The following is an 18,454-nucleotide window of genomic DNA, read 5'->3' as shown; positions in this document are numbered from 1 at the left end:
TAAATAATTGAAATAATAAAGTCAATAAATAATAAATAATTTAAATAATAAAGTCAATAAATAATAAATAATTTAAATAATAAAGTCAATAAATAATAAATAATTGAAATAATAAAGTCAATAAATAATAAATAATTGAAATAATAAAGTCAATAAATAATAAATAATTTAAATTATAAAATCAATAAATAATAAATAATTGAAATAATAAAGTCAATAAATAATAAATAATTGAAATAATAAAGTCAATAAATAATAAATAACATTTAAAATTTGATGAAAACAAAATATACTACTCACATGTAACAAAAACACAAATACTTACACACACGCAACATACACACAAACACACACATGTAACATGCACACATCAAAATACACAAAAACACACACCTTTAAAATATAAACACACACAAATACTCACACGCATGCACATAACATAAACACACACATAAACATGCACACATAGCATACACATAAATCTGCACATAACATAAACACATAACACACACATAAACATGCACATAAACACACACATAAACATACACATAAACACACACATAAACATACACATAAACACACACATAAACATGCACACATAGCATACACATAAATCTGCACATAACATACACACATAACACACACATAAACATGCACATAAACACACACATAAACATACACATAAACACACACATAAACACACACATAAACATACACATAAACACACACATAAACATATACATAAACACACACATAAACATACACATAAACACACACATTACACACACAAACACACATAACATACACATACACACACATGACATACACAGACACACACATAATGTACATATAAGCACACACATATAACATACACATAAACACACACACACACGCATATAACTCTTCCTCCGCCTTTCTTGTTTTCTCATTTAGTCCTTGCATTTCATGAACGATGTTTCTGATAAAGGAGGAAGAATTGCTGTTTTCTGGGTTGGTGTTGTTCTGAGTGGAGATTTCCAAAATGATTTATTTAACATTTTACTCAATGTATATTTTACTTAAATTAATAAATGAATTGGAATTATATTTTATATTTATCGCATAATTAACTAGTATAATTATTTAGTTATTTGAAACATGGTTTTAATTAATTAATTGTTGTTAACTGCATTTCATAAGAAATTTATCAAATCTATTTTCATCCATTAACTATTATTTGCGTTTTTTAAAAAAACAGAAACAAATTTGTATGATGTGTCTTAATTTTTTAGATGAAGATTGGCTATTTGTTTTATTTGGATTCTTCGCACTACTGTTCTCATCTTGAGTGTTATTTTCACAACGTTTCAGTCGATGTAATCTCTGACCTTCTTCAGGTGTATCTTGTCGAACTTGGGAACGTTTCTGTCGAACTCGGAAATCTGCATGGGATTTTGAACGGAACACTTTATTTAATACACAGGGGTAACTTGCTATCATTCCGTTAGTAAATGAAAGGGCTCCATTTGAAATTCTGTGCAGATTCCTGAGTTCGACAGAAACATTTGCGAGTTCCACAAGATAAACCTGAAGAAGGTCGGAGATTATAACAACCGAAATGTTGTGAAAATGACACTCAAGATGAGAACAGTAGTCCGAAGAATCCAAATAATACGAACACTGATGTCGTCAAGCAAATTGCTTAACATTTTGATGAGCTGCTGTAAGGTGACTTCTTGGACTTGCTAGAAGCTTCCACTCTCAAGGACAAGTGTTACGGACATAACACCAGTTGCGAGAAGCACTGCGAAGACTGTGGCTGCGTATTTTGAAGAACATTTCACAATGAGTTGCAAAGGATTTATTAACTTACTATTATTACTATTATTACTATTATTACTATTATTACTGATTGATTTATGATTAGAAAGTAAACTGTGAATAATAGAATAAAGGAATAGTAGAATGAGGAAGTATATATATATATATATATATATATATATATATATATATATATATATATATATATATATCTTCTCTCTAAAAAGGTGGGAATGAAGGGGGAACAGGAGAGGAAAGAAAAAGGAATCGGGAGCCAGCTGACCGGTTTCAACCCTCACTTCTCAAAGCTGTATCGAGGGAATTTTTTTTTTTTTTTTTTTTTTTTTTAAATAAAGAATGAAAGCGATTAAAATGGCGTTTTATTTAATTTACGGGGAGAGAGAAAAAAAAAAAGTGGGAAAACGATTAAAATAAAACAGCGTTATGGACGAATACCCTAGAGATTAATCACGTTCAAACCCAGGAGGCATTCCCTTTGCTTGCAAAGAGAAGGTTTTCTGAGTCGAACGTGAATGGTCTCCAAGATCTTGAGATGGTATGAAGAATGAGCACGACTAATAATAGGAAAAGAGTCCGTGCTAAAGTTTGCTGCACAAGACGGGTTTTTAAGTAAATGATCAGTAATTGAGGACCCGTATGTGTTAGTAACGACATCAGTTGCCCGGTACATACAGCTTTGAGAAGCGAGGGTCGAAACAGGTCAGCTGGCTTCCCATTCCTTTTTCTTTCCTCTCCTGTTCCCCCTTCATTCCCACCTTTTTGGAGAGAAGATATATATATTTATATATATACAACTTTACTTTTAATCATGAATCATAAAAGTCTTCCCTTCCTAATTGCAATATTTAAATTTTGTATCTCTAAAAACATCATGATTATATATATATATATATATATATATATATATATATATATATATATATATATATATATATATATATATATATATATTTTTTTTTAATTACATTTTCACCCCAAACAAGGCACAATGCCACTTTGATGTAGGGGGCTACTATCAGGGACAGTTGCAGGGATAATATGTAGGGAGTTGAGCAGCAAGATGTTTGTTCACATTACACTTGAACTTATGCATGTCAGTACAGTTGGGGAAGCAGGAAACAGGAGGGGAATTCCAAAGTCTAGCAGTTCTGGGGAAGAAACTATTAGAGTAGAAGGTCGTTCGAGCATCCACCATTAAAATACTTGTAGAACAGGCAGAGGGATGCAACATGATGACATATTTAAAAAAAAATATTTTTTATTACAAGGCATGTTGCCACTTGGATGTAGGGGGCTACTATCAGGGATATAAGCTACAGGGGTACTATGTAGGGAGTTAGGCAGCAAGATGTCGGTTCACGTTACACTTCAACTTCTGCATGTCAGTACAGTTGGGGAAGCAGGGACCCGGAAGGAAATTCCAAAGTCTAGTGGTTCTGTGGAAGAAACTATTGGAGAAGACGACTCTCTTATATCTAGGGATCTCTAATATGAAGGGGTGGGATTTAGCTGCTTGTCAGGTTTGTAAGAAGTATTTACGTCGAGGGGGTACAAGTGCTTGCAGTTCGTCAGAGCATTCACCGTTAAAGTACTTGTAGAACAGGCAGAGAAATGCAACATTTCGTTGATGGGACAGAGGCTGAAGCTTAGATGACAGTTCAGGACCTTTCTTCAGAACCTATCAGGTTGGCGACTCTCTTTTGAGCCAATATGATGCAACATGATACATGATGCAACATGATACATGATGCAACATGATACATGATGCAACATGATGCACCATGAGAATTATAGAATGAGATCATAGAAGGAAATCTATATATCTATAAAAGGGAGAATGTGTGCGTATGTGAGGACACTTCTCAACCTATATACTCAACAAATTTTCGATCTACAGACTGTAAATTTGGATTATAGAGTATTCAAACATGTGGAAAAATTTTAATCAGTTTTCATCCAGAAAAAAAGGGGCAGCTAATGAAATCGAAATTGAAAACTTGGTACGTGGGGTTATCGGATTTTTATCTGTTTGCCAACTGTTTCACGAATGCGCATGCATGAATCGCTCACATGATAGATTACTTATGTAAAGAATTAAGTAGGTTCGAAAACACTTTTTAAAGATTGTGTCAGACTGGCTGAATGGTTATCGTACTCGACACACTGTTTTTAGGTTTTGGTTTCGATCTCAGCTTGAGTATTTTTTATTTATTTATAAGAAGTGAACTGTTTGGATAGAAACATAATACTTGCATGCAACATGTCTCAGTTTCTTTCCATTTTTTTTTTTATTACATTTTTTAAAAGAAATTTAACATTATGTTTAATACCTACAGTATTTCTGTTTAAAATAAATAAGAATTCTGCATTAATTAAAATGTAATATTGATGTGTATTTTACGACCGAGCAACGCCGGGCGGCCTGCTTGTAAGTTGGTTGTTTTTGTTTTACGGCCTATCAACCCTTTTCAGGTTATTTAATGCCGAATCCAAAGATTTTGAAGAAAATTTTTTTAATAGAATATATTTGTTGGTAATTGTCTGTATTTTTGAGATGACGGGTTTTCATTTATTGAGATTGTCGGACTGACTTCCTCATCTTGGTTGTTATAGTCAAAACGTTTCGGCCGTTGAAGGCTGGAGGGCAAAACGGTCGAAACGTTGTGACTATAACAACCAAGATGAGGAAGTCAGTCCGACAATCTCAATAAAATATATTTGTTGTTTTCAAGTCGGTTTCTATTTAACCCATAGTTGGGACGCTAACAGGTACTACCACTCCGGGTCAGAGTGGACCTGGGAGCAATGGCAATTAAAGGGTAGCTCCACACTCCCCAAAGCTCGCAAACTGGGGCCTCACCACCGGATATAATTTAAGGTCGTATCCAGGACCACTATCCTAGTAAGAGTATAAAATAATGAGTGATGATAAAATCAATTGTGTTGCGGCGATGACTATCATTTGCTTTGTTTGTTTTATGGCACATCAACAATTTCAAGGCTATTCAATGTCAAATCCAGCAATTTTGGAAAGAATGGTTTTATGTTTAAAGTTCTTTATACACTGGATGGAACGATAAAAGTGTCGCCCTTAAAAAAAACAAAAAAAAAAACAACACTACACCTGTAGTTTAAAATTTATTGAAAAAAAAAATCAATTCAGGTAACTAGATTATGTAATAGAGCTGAAATCTATTCAATGTAGCCACCTTCAATTTCAACCACCACCTCGATACAGGTCAGGAACTGGGAGCATGCCTTTTCCACAAGTACCGTCAGGAGCTCAGCGGATGGCAGCGATCAGGCTGGCTTTTGTGTTGTAGGAGGTCATGTTGGTGATGTTCTCGATGTATGATCAAATGAAATAGTCCAACGGGTTCAGGTCGAAGGAGGAGGTGGGTGCCAGTGAGAGAAGGGTACAAAGTCGGAGTACTTTTTCTGAAACCGAGCCTGGGTCTCTTTTTGACGTGTAGGCCAGTGCCGAATCCTGCTGCCACATCCAGGGTTTGCCAGCGGCCACCTGATTGCACCAGGGGGATCATCACACTCTTCAGCACATCCACTATGGTATCGATTTTCAAGTTGACTTCGAAGATGTGAGGTGACATAATGTGGTCCTCACTTGAAACCACACCAAAGACCATAACCGTAGCTGGAAACTTTGTTTTCATCACCCTGGGCACGTTCCTCAAGTGTTGAACCATCCGGATTTGCATTTTGAGGGCGCTGGCAATGGTCTTGTCATAACTAGGATCGGTAAAGAGCATAAGTTGTACACTCTCTCACTCATTGAATATTGTGTCACTTTTTTTTTTTTTTTTTTTTTACATGGTAGTCACCACTTATCAAGGCCTGGAAGCCACTCAGGGATAAGGGTTATTGCATGTACCGTAATCAATGGGATAGTATCGTACTAATCATTAGTATTGGAGATTTGATAAAGTGTCTTACTTATGGGGGCGGTTCATCAGAAATTTGTTTATGTTGGACTTTTTTTTTTTTTTTACATAGGCATCAACACATTATCAAGGCCAAGAGGCCACTCAAGGATAAGGGTTAAAGAGTGTACAGTAGAAACTGGACAATATAGTAATCATTAGTAATGAAAATTTGGTAAATTTGATAACTTATATGGAACGGCTCATCAAGAACTTATTTACGTTAGACTTGAACACAACCATCACTTTCAGACATGATAGAAAGCTCCTAAATGGAAATGGAATCATGTTGTCTTTTCTTGAGCAACAATTTTATCACTCCACTCTGTATCTTCAAATATTTAATCATGGTGTTTGTTGGTCTAGTTGTTTTGTTTTACGGCATATCAACCCTTTTTCAGATTATTTAATGTTGAATTCAATAATTTTGGAAAAAGGTTTCTATGTTTCAAGTCCTTTATATCTATAAATATTTATTCATTGTGTTTGGTTTGATTGTTTTGTTTTATAGCATATCAACCCTTTTTAAGTTATTTAATGGCGAATATAGAAATTTTGCAAAAAAACATTGTACGCTTCAAGTTGTTTATATTTTCAAATATTTATCCATGGTGTTTGGTTTAATTGTTTTGATTTACGAGATATCAATATTTTTCCAATTATTTAAGGCCAAATCCAGTAAGTTTGGGAAAAATTTTCCGTACTTTAAATTATTTAGATTTTCAAATATTTATTCATGGTCTTTGGTTTGACTGTTTTGTTTTATTGCGTATAAACTCTTTCCAAGTTATTTTCTGCCGAATTGAGTAAATTTGGAAAAAGATGTTTATGTTTCTAGTAGTTTATATGTTCAAATATTTATTGATGGTGTTTGGTTTGGTTTGTTTGTTTGCACAAACATAACTTCCACTTCTTTTCATGGCTTCTTACATTATTATCATCATCATTATTATTTTTTATTTTTTTTGCAAAATAAATTCGATTTCAGTTCATTTCTGATCGAAATTTGAAAAAAAAAAAAAAAAAAAAAAAATTACTCACCAGGGATGATTTAGAGACTGTTTGCATGAAAAACGAACACTTGCATCCTTACACATTAAATTTCGGATGAAGTCCTTGGCTTGTTAAAGAAACAAATTAAAAAGAAATTAACAAAATAAATAAATAAATCAGGATAATCAAAAAAAACAAAAAACAAAAAACAAAAAAAAAAAAACGCAGAACATTTGCTTTACTTTGAACTCATAGTCACACACACACACACATTATATATATAAGTTAAATTAGCAAAAGATATTTTACAACTTTTCCCAGAAGTCATAAACTGGAAGTTCCTTAAAAAATAAAATAATAAAGAAAAAAAAGAAATTCATTCACACACACACACACACACACACACACACACACACACACACACACACACACACACACACACACACACACACACACACACATGTACAATATTGCAACTAAATATACATATATTTTGCAACTAAAATTTGAATGTAGTTTAAGGCTAGAAGCACTTTTCCTCCTTTCAGAAATATGGTATTGCCTCCAATCAATACAATATAATCGTTTATCACTTTAATGGCCAGTGCGAGACTGACTATGTGAGGCATATAACCCCTTCGATACCCATGGGTCGTCCATTTGTGAACATTTATTGCAGTACCGAGTCTGCACTGGAGAGTACAAGAACCTACATTTGATTCCATTAGCAGGGAACGTACTCGATAACTGCTACCTGAAACAAACTGCTAGTCGAAAATAACTGCAATGAAAACTACTAACAAGAAACTTTGTGAAATTATAGCAAACTGGCAAAACCATCAAACATTACATAATGTGATATCTAATTTTAATTTGTTACCACTGCTGTATTTACGAGAAATGTACAATATTTTTATGTTTGCATTTTCAGCTACATTTAGTGCTCTATCTTTTACAAAGAGCTATATATTTACTATAAGTGGGAGCCAATGATCTTCCTTATAAACGAGCTCAACACGCGAAGTGTGTGTGTGTGTGTGTATGTGTGTGTGTGTGTGTGTAAGGGGGGGGGACTGATTTGCTAATTCACAAACACTGGCATTCCCAAATGGTCGCCCATTTTAGTACAGACCAAGCTCATTGCTACTTAACTTCGGTTATATAATATGAACCAGTGTGTGAACTTGATTATGTTGTATATCTAACATAGAGCCATCCATTATGTAACCATAGAAAACGTCCAATGTATGAACTGAGACAGAAAATCCATTATTATTTTTATATTTATTTAGTTAAATTAAACTGTACAATAAATCCATTATTATTTTCATATTTATTTAGTTAAATTAAACTATACAATGAATCCATTATTATTTTCATATTTATTTTTTAAAATTAAACTGTACAATGAATCAATTATTATTTTCATATTTATTTAGTTAAATTAAATTGTACAATAAATCCATTATTATTTTTATATTTATTTAGTTAAATTAAACTGTACAATGAATCCATTATTATTTTTATATGTATTTAGTTAAATTAAACTGTACAATAAATCCATTATTATTTTCATATTTATTTAGTTAAATTAAACTGTACAATGAATCCATTATTATTTTTATATTTATTTAGTTAAATTAAACTGTACAATAAATCAATTATTATTTTTATATTTATTTAGTTAAATTAAATTGTACAATTTTTTTTTTTTTTTTTTTTTTTTTTACAAAGGCGTCACCACATTATCAAGGCCCAGAGGCCACTCAAGGATAAGGGTTAAAGAGTGTACAGTAGAAATTGGTCAATATAGTAATCATTAGTAATGAAAATTTGATAAATTTAATAACTTATATGGAACGGCTCATCAAGAACTTATTTACTTTAGACTTGAACACAACCATATTGTAGTCAGCCGGAAAGCAGGAAAACGGAAGACAATTCCACAGGCGTGCAGTTCTAAGAAAGAAGCTTTGTTCATGGAATCTACGTTTAGGTTTAGGCACAGATAAAGAGTGGGGGAAATTATTGATAGTGTTTACAGCTAGACGAGTGTTTCTTGTGAAAGTTTGGCGAGGGGGGACCATAGATTGAAGCTCAGTTGAACACTTTCCATGAAAATAACGATACATCAGAGACAAACTCGCAACATCTCTTCTGTGAGATAGAGGTTGCAAGGAGGAGAAAAGGACATCTCCTACGAGGCTACGAAGTCTATCAATTATTATTTTTATATTTATTTAGTTAAATTAAACTGTACAATAAATCAATTATTATTTTTATATTTATTTAGTTAAATTAAATTGTACAATGAATCAATTATTATTTTTATATTTATTTAGTTAAATTAAACTGTACAATAAATCAATTATTATATTTATATTTATTTAGTTAAATTAAACTGTACAATGAATCAATTATTATTTTTATATTTATTTAGTTAAATTAAACTGTACAATGAATCAATTATTATTTTTATATTTATTTAGTTAAATCAAAATGTACAATAAATCCATTATTATTTTTATATTTATTTAGTTAAATTGAACTGTACAATGAATCCATTATTATTTTTATATTTATTTAGCTAAATTAAACTGTACAATAAATCAATTATTATTTTTATATTTATTTAGTTAAATTAAACTGTACAATAAATCAATTATTATTTTTATATTTATTTAGTTAAATTAAACTGTACAATAAATCAATTATTATTTTTATATTTATTTAGTTAAATTAAACTCTACAATAAATCAATTATTATTTTTATATTTATTTTGTTAGATTAAACTGTACAATAAATCAATTATTATTTTTATATTTATTTAGTTAAATTAAACTGTACAATGAATCCATTATTATTTTTATATTTATTTAGTTAAATCAAAATGTACAATAAATCCATTATTATTTTATATTTATTTAGTTAAATTAAACTGTACAATAAATCCATTATTATTTTTATATTTATTTAGTTAAATTAAACTGTACAATAAATCCATTATTATTTTTATATTTATTTAGTTAAATTAAACTGTACAATGAATCCATTATTATTTTTATATTTATTTAGTTAAATTAAACTGTACAATAAATCCATTATTATTTTTATATTTATTTAGTTAAATTAAACTGTACAATAAATCCATTATTATTTTTATATTTATTTAGTTAAATTAAACTGTACAATAAATCCATTATTATTTTTATATTTCTTTAGTTAAATTAAACTGTACAATAAATCCATTATTATTTTTATATTTCTTTAGTTAAATTAAACTGTACAATAAATCCATTATTATTTTTATATTTATTTTGTTAGATTAAACTGTACAGTTCCCACTGAAAGCAAGTGTAAGCAGCATTCTGATCACGTTAGATCACATAACTGAGCCTGGTCAGTACCAAAATGAGTGACCATTTGAAAATACCATGTGCTGTATGCCTACTCTGCTTATTTTAGCATGGACTCCTCCCTGTCACTGGAATCAAGCAGTGTTGATTCAAGAGTGGTGTGGTAGGTAATTGTGCAACACTTGCTTCACAATTACATATGAAAACACCAGTACAGGGGGTATTGGTTATCTCCTAAGAAGTAACAGAAGCCATGGAATAAATCTATATATCTTTGTGTGTGTGTGTGTGTGTGTGTGTGTGCGTGTGCGTGCGTGTGAGAGGACAATTTTCAACCTATATATTCAACGAATTTTGGATCTACTGGCTTGAAATTCTGTATATAGGATATTCAGACAAGTGGAAAACTTTTTAATCTGTTTTCATCTGGAAAAAAAGGGCTGCTAAGGGGGTCACAATTGAAAAATTGGTACTTGGGAGTCATCGCATTTTTATCTGTTTGTCAGCTGTTTCATGAATGCGCATGCACAGCCGTGAAACAAAACTTCTTTTCTAAGAATAAGTATGTTTGAAAACACTTTGTAAAGATCATGTCAATCTGGTCTAATGGCTATCGTACTTGGCTCACTATCTTTAGGCTTTGATCTCAGCTTGAGTATTTTTTTTTTTATTTTTTTACTAATAACAAGTGAACAGTTTGAAAAAAAAAATACTTGCATGTGTATCTCCCAGTTTCTGCATTAATTAAAATATAATATTTATGTGTATTTTATGACCAGGCAATGCCAGGTGGCCTGCTAGTATATAAATCTTTGCTAACCTGATTCTGAAATCTCGTCCCAATAGGGAGCATCAAATTCATATTCAGCCCTGAGGATCTGTTTAAATAATTCCGCATCGTGTTCATCATAAAATGGTGGGTACCCGCATAACCTGGAAACAAAAAAAAAAAAAAAAAGAAAAATATCAAGCAATAAAATAACTAAAATGGCACTTGGCAGAAGGTATACCTCCACCAAAGCTCAACAGTAAAAATATGAATTAAAAACTTTTGCTTTGCTCTTATTCACTTCAAAAAAGGTATGAAACCATTTACATGTAAGGGGTTACTATTAGAGACCATGCTTACAGGAACACTTTAATTAGGCGGACGGTGAAGCACTACATTGCAAATGTACAGCATAATCACACTGACACACTGGTTCCCACTGGATCACCAAAGTTAAGCAATGTTGAACCTGGTCAGTACTGAATGGGTGACTATTTGGGATTTCCAGGTGCTGTATGTGCTCTCCGCTTATCTAGGCATTGTTTCCAGTCATCCTGGACTTCTCCTTGCCACTGGACTCAAACAGTGCTGATTAAGGAGAGGTGTGGTTGGAGATTGCGCAACCCTTGCCTCACAACTCAAAAACTGTCTACTGAGAACCAGTCACCTCCAGGAATTGTATTGAAGTATTTTTTAGTGTTCAGCAATTGTATTCGAGTATTGTTTACTATTCAGCAATGGTATTGAAGCATTTTTTAGTGTTAAGCAGTTGTATTGAAGCATTGTTTAGTGTTCGGCAATTGTCTTGAAGTATTTTTTAGTGTTCAGCAATTATATTCGAGTATTGTTTACTATTCGCCAATTGTATTGAAATATTTTTAGTATTCAGCGATTGTATTCGAGCGTTGCTTAGTGTTCAGCAATTTTATTGAAGCATTGTTTAGTGTTTGGCAATTGTATTGAAGCATTTTTAGTATTCCACAATTGTATTCGAATATTGTTTACTATTCGGCAATTGTATTGAAGCATTGTTTAGTGTTCGGCAATTGTATTGAAGTATTTTTTAGTGTTCGGCAATTGTATTCGAGTTTTGGTTACTATTCAGCAATTGTATTGAAATATTGTTCAGTGTTCAGCAATTGTATTCGAGCATTGTTTAGCATTCAGCAATTTTATTGAAGCATTTTTAGTATTCAACAATTGTATTTGAATATTGTTTACTATTCAGCAATTGTATTGAAGTATTTATTAGTGCTTAGCAATTGTATTGAAGCATTTTTTAGCGTTCAACAATTGTATTGAAGCATTTTTCGTATTCAATAATTATATTTGAATATTGTTTACTATTCGGCAATTGTATTGAAGTATTTTCTAGTGTTCAGCAATGGTATTTGAATATTGTTTACTATTCAGCAATTGTATTCAAGTATTGTTTACTGTTCGGCAACTGTATTCAAATATTCATGGAATCAGATGAATGACAACCAATCATATGGTGAAAAAACAGTTTCCAAGCTGAAAGGCGCGATCAGTATTCACAGAGGGAAGTCATATTGTGTGATAGGTAATATCACGGAATAAAAGCAGGAAAAACTAATGATGTGAGGTGTAAAATGTGTGCAATGAAGGAGAATTCCCTGTGTTTGATAGGAAAGTGGTCGTAGATTTTCTTTTATAAGCATATTCCTTAAGTATGAATGTTTTTGTGAAAATCAGGTAGGTTGGAATTAATGTAGGAAATTCTAAAATCGAATGAAATTGACTAATAATTCCTGGAAACATGCCTCAGCTAATGGCAAGATGTGCTACCATATTGGAATTATATATAGCACCTGTGTTTATAGTTGAATGGTAACTGAATTGAGATGGAAAAAAATGAGGTGCTTTTATTATATGGATTATGAATCACGGTTCGAAGAATAAAAAAAATAAGAAAGTTATAAACTTACAATATATAAGCTATGACTCCTATGGACCAACAATCTACTTCTTTTCCGTAGGGCTGTTGGGCTAACACCTCTGGAGCTGAAATCAACAAGAAATAGAATAAAAAAAATATAAAGGATAAAAGATATACAAATTTAATTACAGTTTAAAAAACAGTGTGGAGTCGAGTTGTTTATATTTCTGTTCTTATGAATATTTTGATGCATTGTTTAGTTATTAATAGAAGGACAATCTCATTTTAACTTTTAATAAACAACTTTGTCATCTTCGTTAGTAGAAGAGAGAAACGGGTTAGTAGGTTGAAGTGTTCTTGTGTAAAGATGGATTTAATATATTGCCGGCTGGTTGATGGAGAGAATAGTTCAGTTTAAATGCGTTAGGTTATCATGAAGACAATGAAAGGAGATCTCTTTTTAACATTTAATAAACAACTTTATTTGTCATCTTCGTTAGTAGCGTGTACAAGAGAGAAACGGGTTAGTAGGTGGAAGTGTTCTTGTGTAAAAATAGATTTAATATATTGCCAGCTTGTTGAAGAGAGAACAGTTAAGTCTACACATGCCTGCAGCCAGCAATCATCGGGACAAAGGAGGCCGGTTAAAGGAGAAAGAAAGAGCAAAGTCTTCAGTGCATTTATGTGTTGTAGTGGATGTGTGTGGGTGTTGGTGTATCGCCGAGAGCAGCTCTGTAGCATGATAAACAAAGTTTGTGTGGGTGTTGGTGTATCGCCGAGAGCAGTTCTGTAGCATGATAAATAAAGTTTGTGTGGGTGTTGGTGTATCGACAAGCGCAGTTCTGTAGCATGATAAACAAAGTTTGTGTGGGTGTTGGTGTATCGACAAGCGCAGTTCTGTAGCATGATAAACAAAGTTTGTGTGGGTGTTGGTGTATCGACGAGAGCAGTTCTGTAGCATGATAAACAAAGTTTGTGTGGGTGTTGGTGTATCGACAAGCGCAGTTCTGTAGCATGATAAACAAAGTTTGTGTGGGTGTTGGTGTATCGACGAGAGCAGTTCTGTAGCATGATAAACAAAGTTTGTGTGGGTGTTGGTGTATCGACGAGAGCAGTTCTGTAGCATGATAAACAAAGTTTGTGTGGGTGTTGGTGTATCGACAAGCGCAGTTCTGTAGCATGATAAACAAAGTTTGTGTGGGTGTTGGTGTATCGACGAGAGCAGTTCTGTAGCATGATAAATAAAGTTTGTGTGGGTGTTGGTGTATCGACAAGCGCAGTTCTGTAGCATGATAAACAAAGTTTGTGTGGGTGTTGGTGTATCGACGAGAGCAGTTCTGTAGCATGATAAACAAAGTTTGTGTGGGTGTTGGTGTATCGACAAGCGCAGTTCTGTAGCATGATAAACAAAGTTTGTGTGGGTGTTGGTGTATCGACAAGCGCAGTTCTGTAGCATGATAAACAAAGTTTGTGTGGGTGTTGGTGTATCGACGAGAGCAGTTCTGTAGCATGATAAATAAAGTTTGTGTGGGTGTTGGTGTATCGACGAGAGCAGTTCTGTAGCATGATAAATAAAGTTTGTGTGGGTGTTGGTGTATCGACAAGCGCAGTTCTGTAGCATGATAAACAAAGTTTGTGTGGGTGTTGGTGTATCGACGAGAGCAGTTCTGTAGCATGATAAATAAAGTTTGTGTGGGTGTTGGTGTATCGACATGCGCAGTTCTGTAGCATGATAAACAAAGTTTGTGTGGGTGTTGGTGTATCGACGAGAGCAGTTCTGTAGCATGATAAATAAAGTTTGTGTGGGTGTTGGTGTATCGACAAGCGCAGTTCTGTAGCATGATAAACAAAGTTTGTGTGGGTGTTGGTGTATCGACGAGAGCAGTTCTGTAGCATGATAAACAAAGTTTGTGTGGGTGTTGGTGTATCGACAAGCGCAGTTCTGTAGCATGATAAATAAAGTTTGTGTGGGTGTTGGTGTATCGACGAGAGCAGTTCTGTAGCATGATAAACAAAGTTTGTGTGGGTGTTGGTGTATCGACGAGAGCAGTTCTATAGCATGATAAATAAAGTTTGTGTGGGTGTTGGTGTATCGACGAGAGCAGTTCTATAGCATGATAAATAAAGTTTGTGTGGGTGTTGGTGTATCGACGAGAGCAGTTCTGTAGCATGATAAATAAAGTTTGTGTGGGTGTTGGTGTATCGACAAGAGCAGTTCTGTAGCATGATAAATAAAGTTTGTGTGGGTGTTGGTGTATCGACGAGAGCAGTTCTATAGCATGATAAATAAAGTTTGTGTGGGTGTTGGTGTATCGACGAGAGCAGTTCTGTAGCATGATAAATAAAGTTTGTGTGGGTGTTGGTGTATCGACAAGCGCAGTTCTGTAGCATGATAAACAAAGTTTGTGTGGGTGTTGGTGTATCGATGAGTGCAGTTCTATAGCATGATAAACAAAGTTTGTGTGGGTGTTGGTGTATCGACGAGAGCAGTTCTGTAGCATGATAAACAAAGCTTGTGTGGGTGTTGGTGTATCGACGAGAGCAGTTCTGTAGCATGATAAATAAAGTTTGTGTGGGTGTTGGTGTATCGACGAGAGCAGTTCTGTAGCATGATAAACAAAGTTTGTGTGGGTGTTGGTGTATCGACGAGAGCAGTTCTGTAGCATGATAAACAAAGTTTGTGTGGGTGTTGGTGTATCGATGAGTGCAGTTCTATAGCATGATAAACAAAGTTTGTGTGGGTGTTGGTGTATCGACGAGAGCAGTTCTGTAGCATGATAAACAAAGTTTGTGTGGGTGTTGGTGTATCGATGAGTGCAGTTCTATAGCATGATAAACAAAGTTTGTGTGGGTGTTGGTGTATCGACGAGAGCAGTTCTGTAGCATGATAAACAAAGCTTGTGTGGGTGTTGGTGTATTGACAAGAGCAGTTCTGTAGCATGATAAATAAAGTTTGTGTGGGTGTTGGTGTATCGACGAGAGCAGTTCTGTAGCATGATAAACAAAGTTTGTGTGGGTGTTGGTGTATCGACGAGAGCAGTTCTGTAGCATGATAAACAAAGCTTGTGTGGGTGTTGGTGTATTGACAAGAGCAGTTCTGTAGCATGATAAATAAAGTTTGTGTGGGTGTTGGTGTATCGACGAGAGCAGTTCTGTAGCATGATAAACAAAGTTTGTGTGGGTGTTGGTGTATCGACGAGAGCAGTTCTGTAGCATGATAAACAAAGCTTGTGTGGGTGTTGGTGTATTGACAAGAGCAGTTCTGTAGCATGATAAAGAAAGTTTGTGTGGGTGTTGGTGTATCGACAAGAGCAGTTCTGTAGCATGATAAATAAAGTTTGTGTGGGTTCCGCATATGGAAATAAGTGGGACTTAGAAGAGAACCATGTTAGCTTGTTATACTCACGTTAGCCTAGGGCCAAAAGTTCAGGTAAAGTCTGCTTCCCGGCAGGGCCAGGAGGAAAGAGGAGTAAGGAGGAGAGCATTCTCGGTTTTACCTTTTATAAACTCGGTCACGTGATTTAGAGCTGGCTTTTGATTGGAAAACCAGGAAGAAAATGGATTTCAAATCTCGAGCTGCAAGAATTAGCTCCTGCCTGTGATTGTAGCAAGTTTCGGCTGCTACAGTTTCTGCATCATTCACAGATTTAAGTTGCCCATTGTGACAATGTTCTCTTCTTTGGTTGATTTACTTTGCTCGTTATAACCGTTACTACACTGTGTGCTTGACTTACGGGTTTATATTAAAGTACATGGTGAAGTCTACATTAAAGTACATGGTGGAATGATAAAATTGTCGTCCTAGAAAAGATAACATGATTCCATTTCTGTTTGATGAAAACCAGTTTTCTTTTTTGTTGCAGTTTTACACTTATTAACTCCAAAGAAGGCATGAAGCCATTTGGATGTAAGGGGTTACTATTAGGGACCGTGTCTACAGGAACACTTTAATTAGGCAGATGGTGAAGCACTACAACACCTTCCCAGCAACCCCTGCATCTGTGCTGACCTCAACCGTATTGGCTTGCCTTTCTGTCAGACTTTATTTGCTACTTTGTCTGTATATAAAGATCGTGATTACATGTAATTCTTTATGCTTTACTCTTATTTTCTCTTTATTTTCTGTATATCCTCAACATTTAACTCCGTTGTTTTATGCTTTGATGACATGTTATTTTTCAATGATATAAGCTTTTTGCATAACTTAGAGCTACTTTCCTGTCTGTATATAAAAATTGTGATTACATGTAGTTCTTTATGCTTCACTCTTCTTTTCTCTTTATTTTCTGTATATCCTCAACATTTAACTCCGTTGTTTTATGCTTTGATGACATGTTATTTTTCAATGATATAAGCTTTTTGCATAACTTAGAGTTACTTCCCTTTGTCTGTATATAAAAATTGTGATTACATGTAGTTCTTTATTTTTCTTTTATTTTCTTTTTTTTTTTTTACAAAGCGGTCACCACTTATCAAGGCCCGGAAGCCACTCAGGGATAAGGGTTATTGTAAGTACAGTACGTCAGTGTGGATATTTAAAGTGTCTACTTAAGGGAGAAGTTCATCAGGAATTTGTTTACGTTGGACTTGAAGACATCCAAGTTGTAGTCAGGAGGGAAGCAGGCAGACGGAACAGAGTTCCACAGGCATGCAGTTCTAAGAAAGAAGCTTTGTTCATGGAATCTATGTTTTGATTTAGGCATAGATGAAGAGTGGGGAAAGTTTTTGACAGTGGATTCAACTAGATGGGTGTTTTTTGTAAAAGATTGGCGAGGGGGGACCAGAGATTGGAGTTCAGACGAGCACCTGCCATGGAAATAACTATAAAACAAAGATAGGCTTGCAACGTCTCTTCTGAGGGAGAGAGGTTGCAGGGAAGAGAAAAGGGCATCCCCCACTAAGCCACGAAGTCTATTTTGTACTCTGTCAAGGCAGGATAGGCTGTTTTTAGCAGCTCCTGCCCAGATATGGCAGCAGTATTCCATCCTTGGACGTACTTGGCTTTTATATAGATAGAGAATTGCATCAGTAGTGAGATATCTTCTGGAGCGGTAGAAGGATCCCACCATCTTTCCAGTGACCTTGGCAACAGACTTGATGTACGTGTTCCATTTACTCTTATTTTCTCTTTATTTTCTTTATATCTTTATAACATTTAACTCCCTTGTTTTATGCTTTGATGACATGTTATTTTTCAATGATATAAGCTTTTTGCATAACTTCCCTTTGTATATAAAAATTGTGATTACAAGTATTTTCTCTACTATATTCCTTACTCCTTATGCCACATCTCTAATATGTTATCTAGCACCTCCTCTCTTCTTCTGATGAGAAGTATTAGGCTTTGAAATACCTAGGTATAAAGAGCATATATATATATCCCATACCCCTAATGAATAATTGCAATTATCAATGTAGATATAGGTTTCAATGCTGTGAAGGTTGTAGGAGTTGTGCCCCTTTGACTGTATAAATATTTAACTCCCTTGTTGTCTGCTTTGATGATATGTTATTTTTCAATGATATAAGCTTTTTGCATAACTTAGAGCTACTTCTCTTTGTCTGTATATAAAGATTGTAATTACGCTTATTTCTTTTCTTCATGTGAAAATGTAATTAAAGACAGACAGTCTTTTGTGATAGTTTGATAGACTGGAAAACATGAAAAACCAATGT

General features: G+C 34.0%; 1 protein-coding gene across 1 annotated transcript in view; it reads right to left on the bottom strand.

Annotated features, from left to right (window-relative positions):
• The window catches only part of LOC145260630 (calcium/calmodulin-dependent protein kinase type 1-like), a 275,431-nt gene that overhangs the window by 18,240 nt on the left and 238,737 nt on the right, over positions 1 to 18,454 (bottom strand). The window contains exons 6-8 of the mRNA XM_080118951.1: positions 12,828 to 12,903; positions 10,930 to 11,042; positions 6,801 to 6,879 (exon numbers count right to left, since the gene is read on the bottom strand). Of these exons, the coding sequence (XP_079975077.1) occupies positions 6,801 to 6,879; positions 10,930 to 11,042; positions 12,828 to 12,903 (268 nt within the window). The remainder of the gene's footprint in view (positions 1 to 6,800; positions 6,880 to 10,929; positions 11,043 to 12,827; positions 12,904 to 18,454) is intronic.

The sequence above is a fragment of the Euprymna scolopes genome, chromosome 36 (assembly GCF_053919585.1).
Source record: "Euprymna scolopes isolate OS-2025 chromosome 36, ASM5391958v1, whole genome shotgun sequence".
NCBI lineage: Eukaryota > Metazoa > Mollusca > Cephalopoda > Sepiida > Sepiolidae > Euprymna > Euprymna scolopes.
This window is presented reverse-complemented; position numbering and strand designations above follow the sequence as displayed.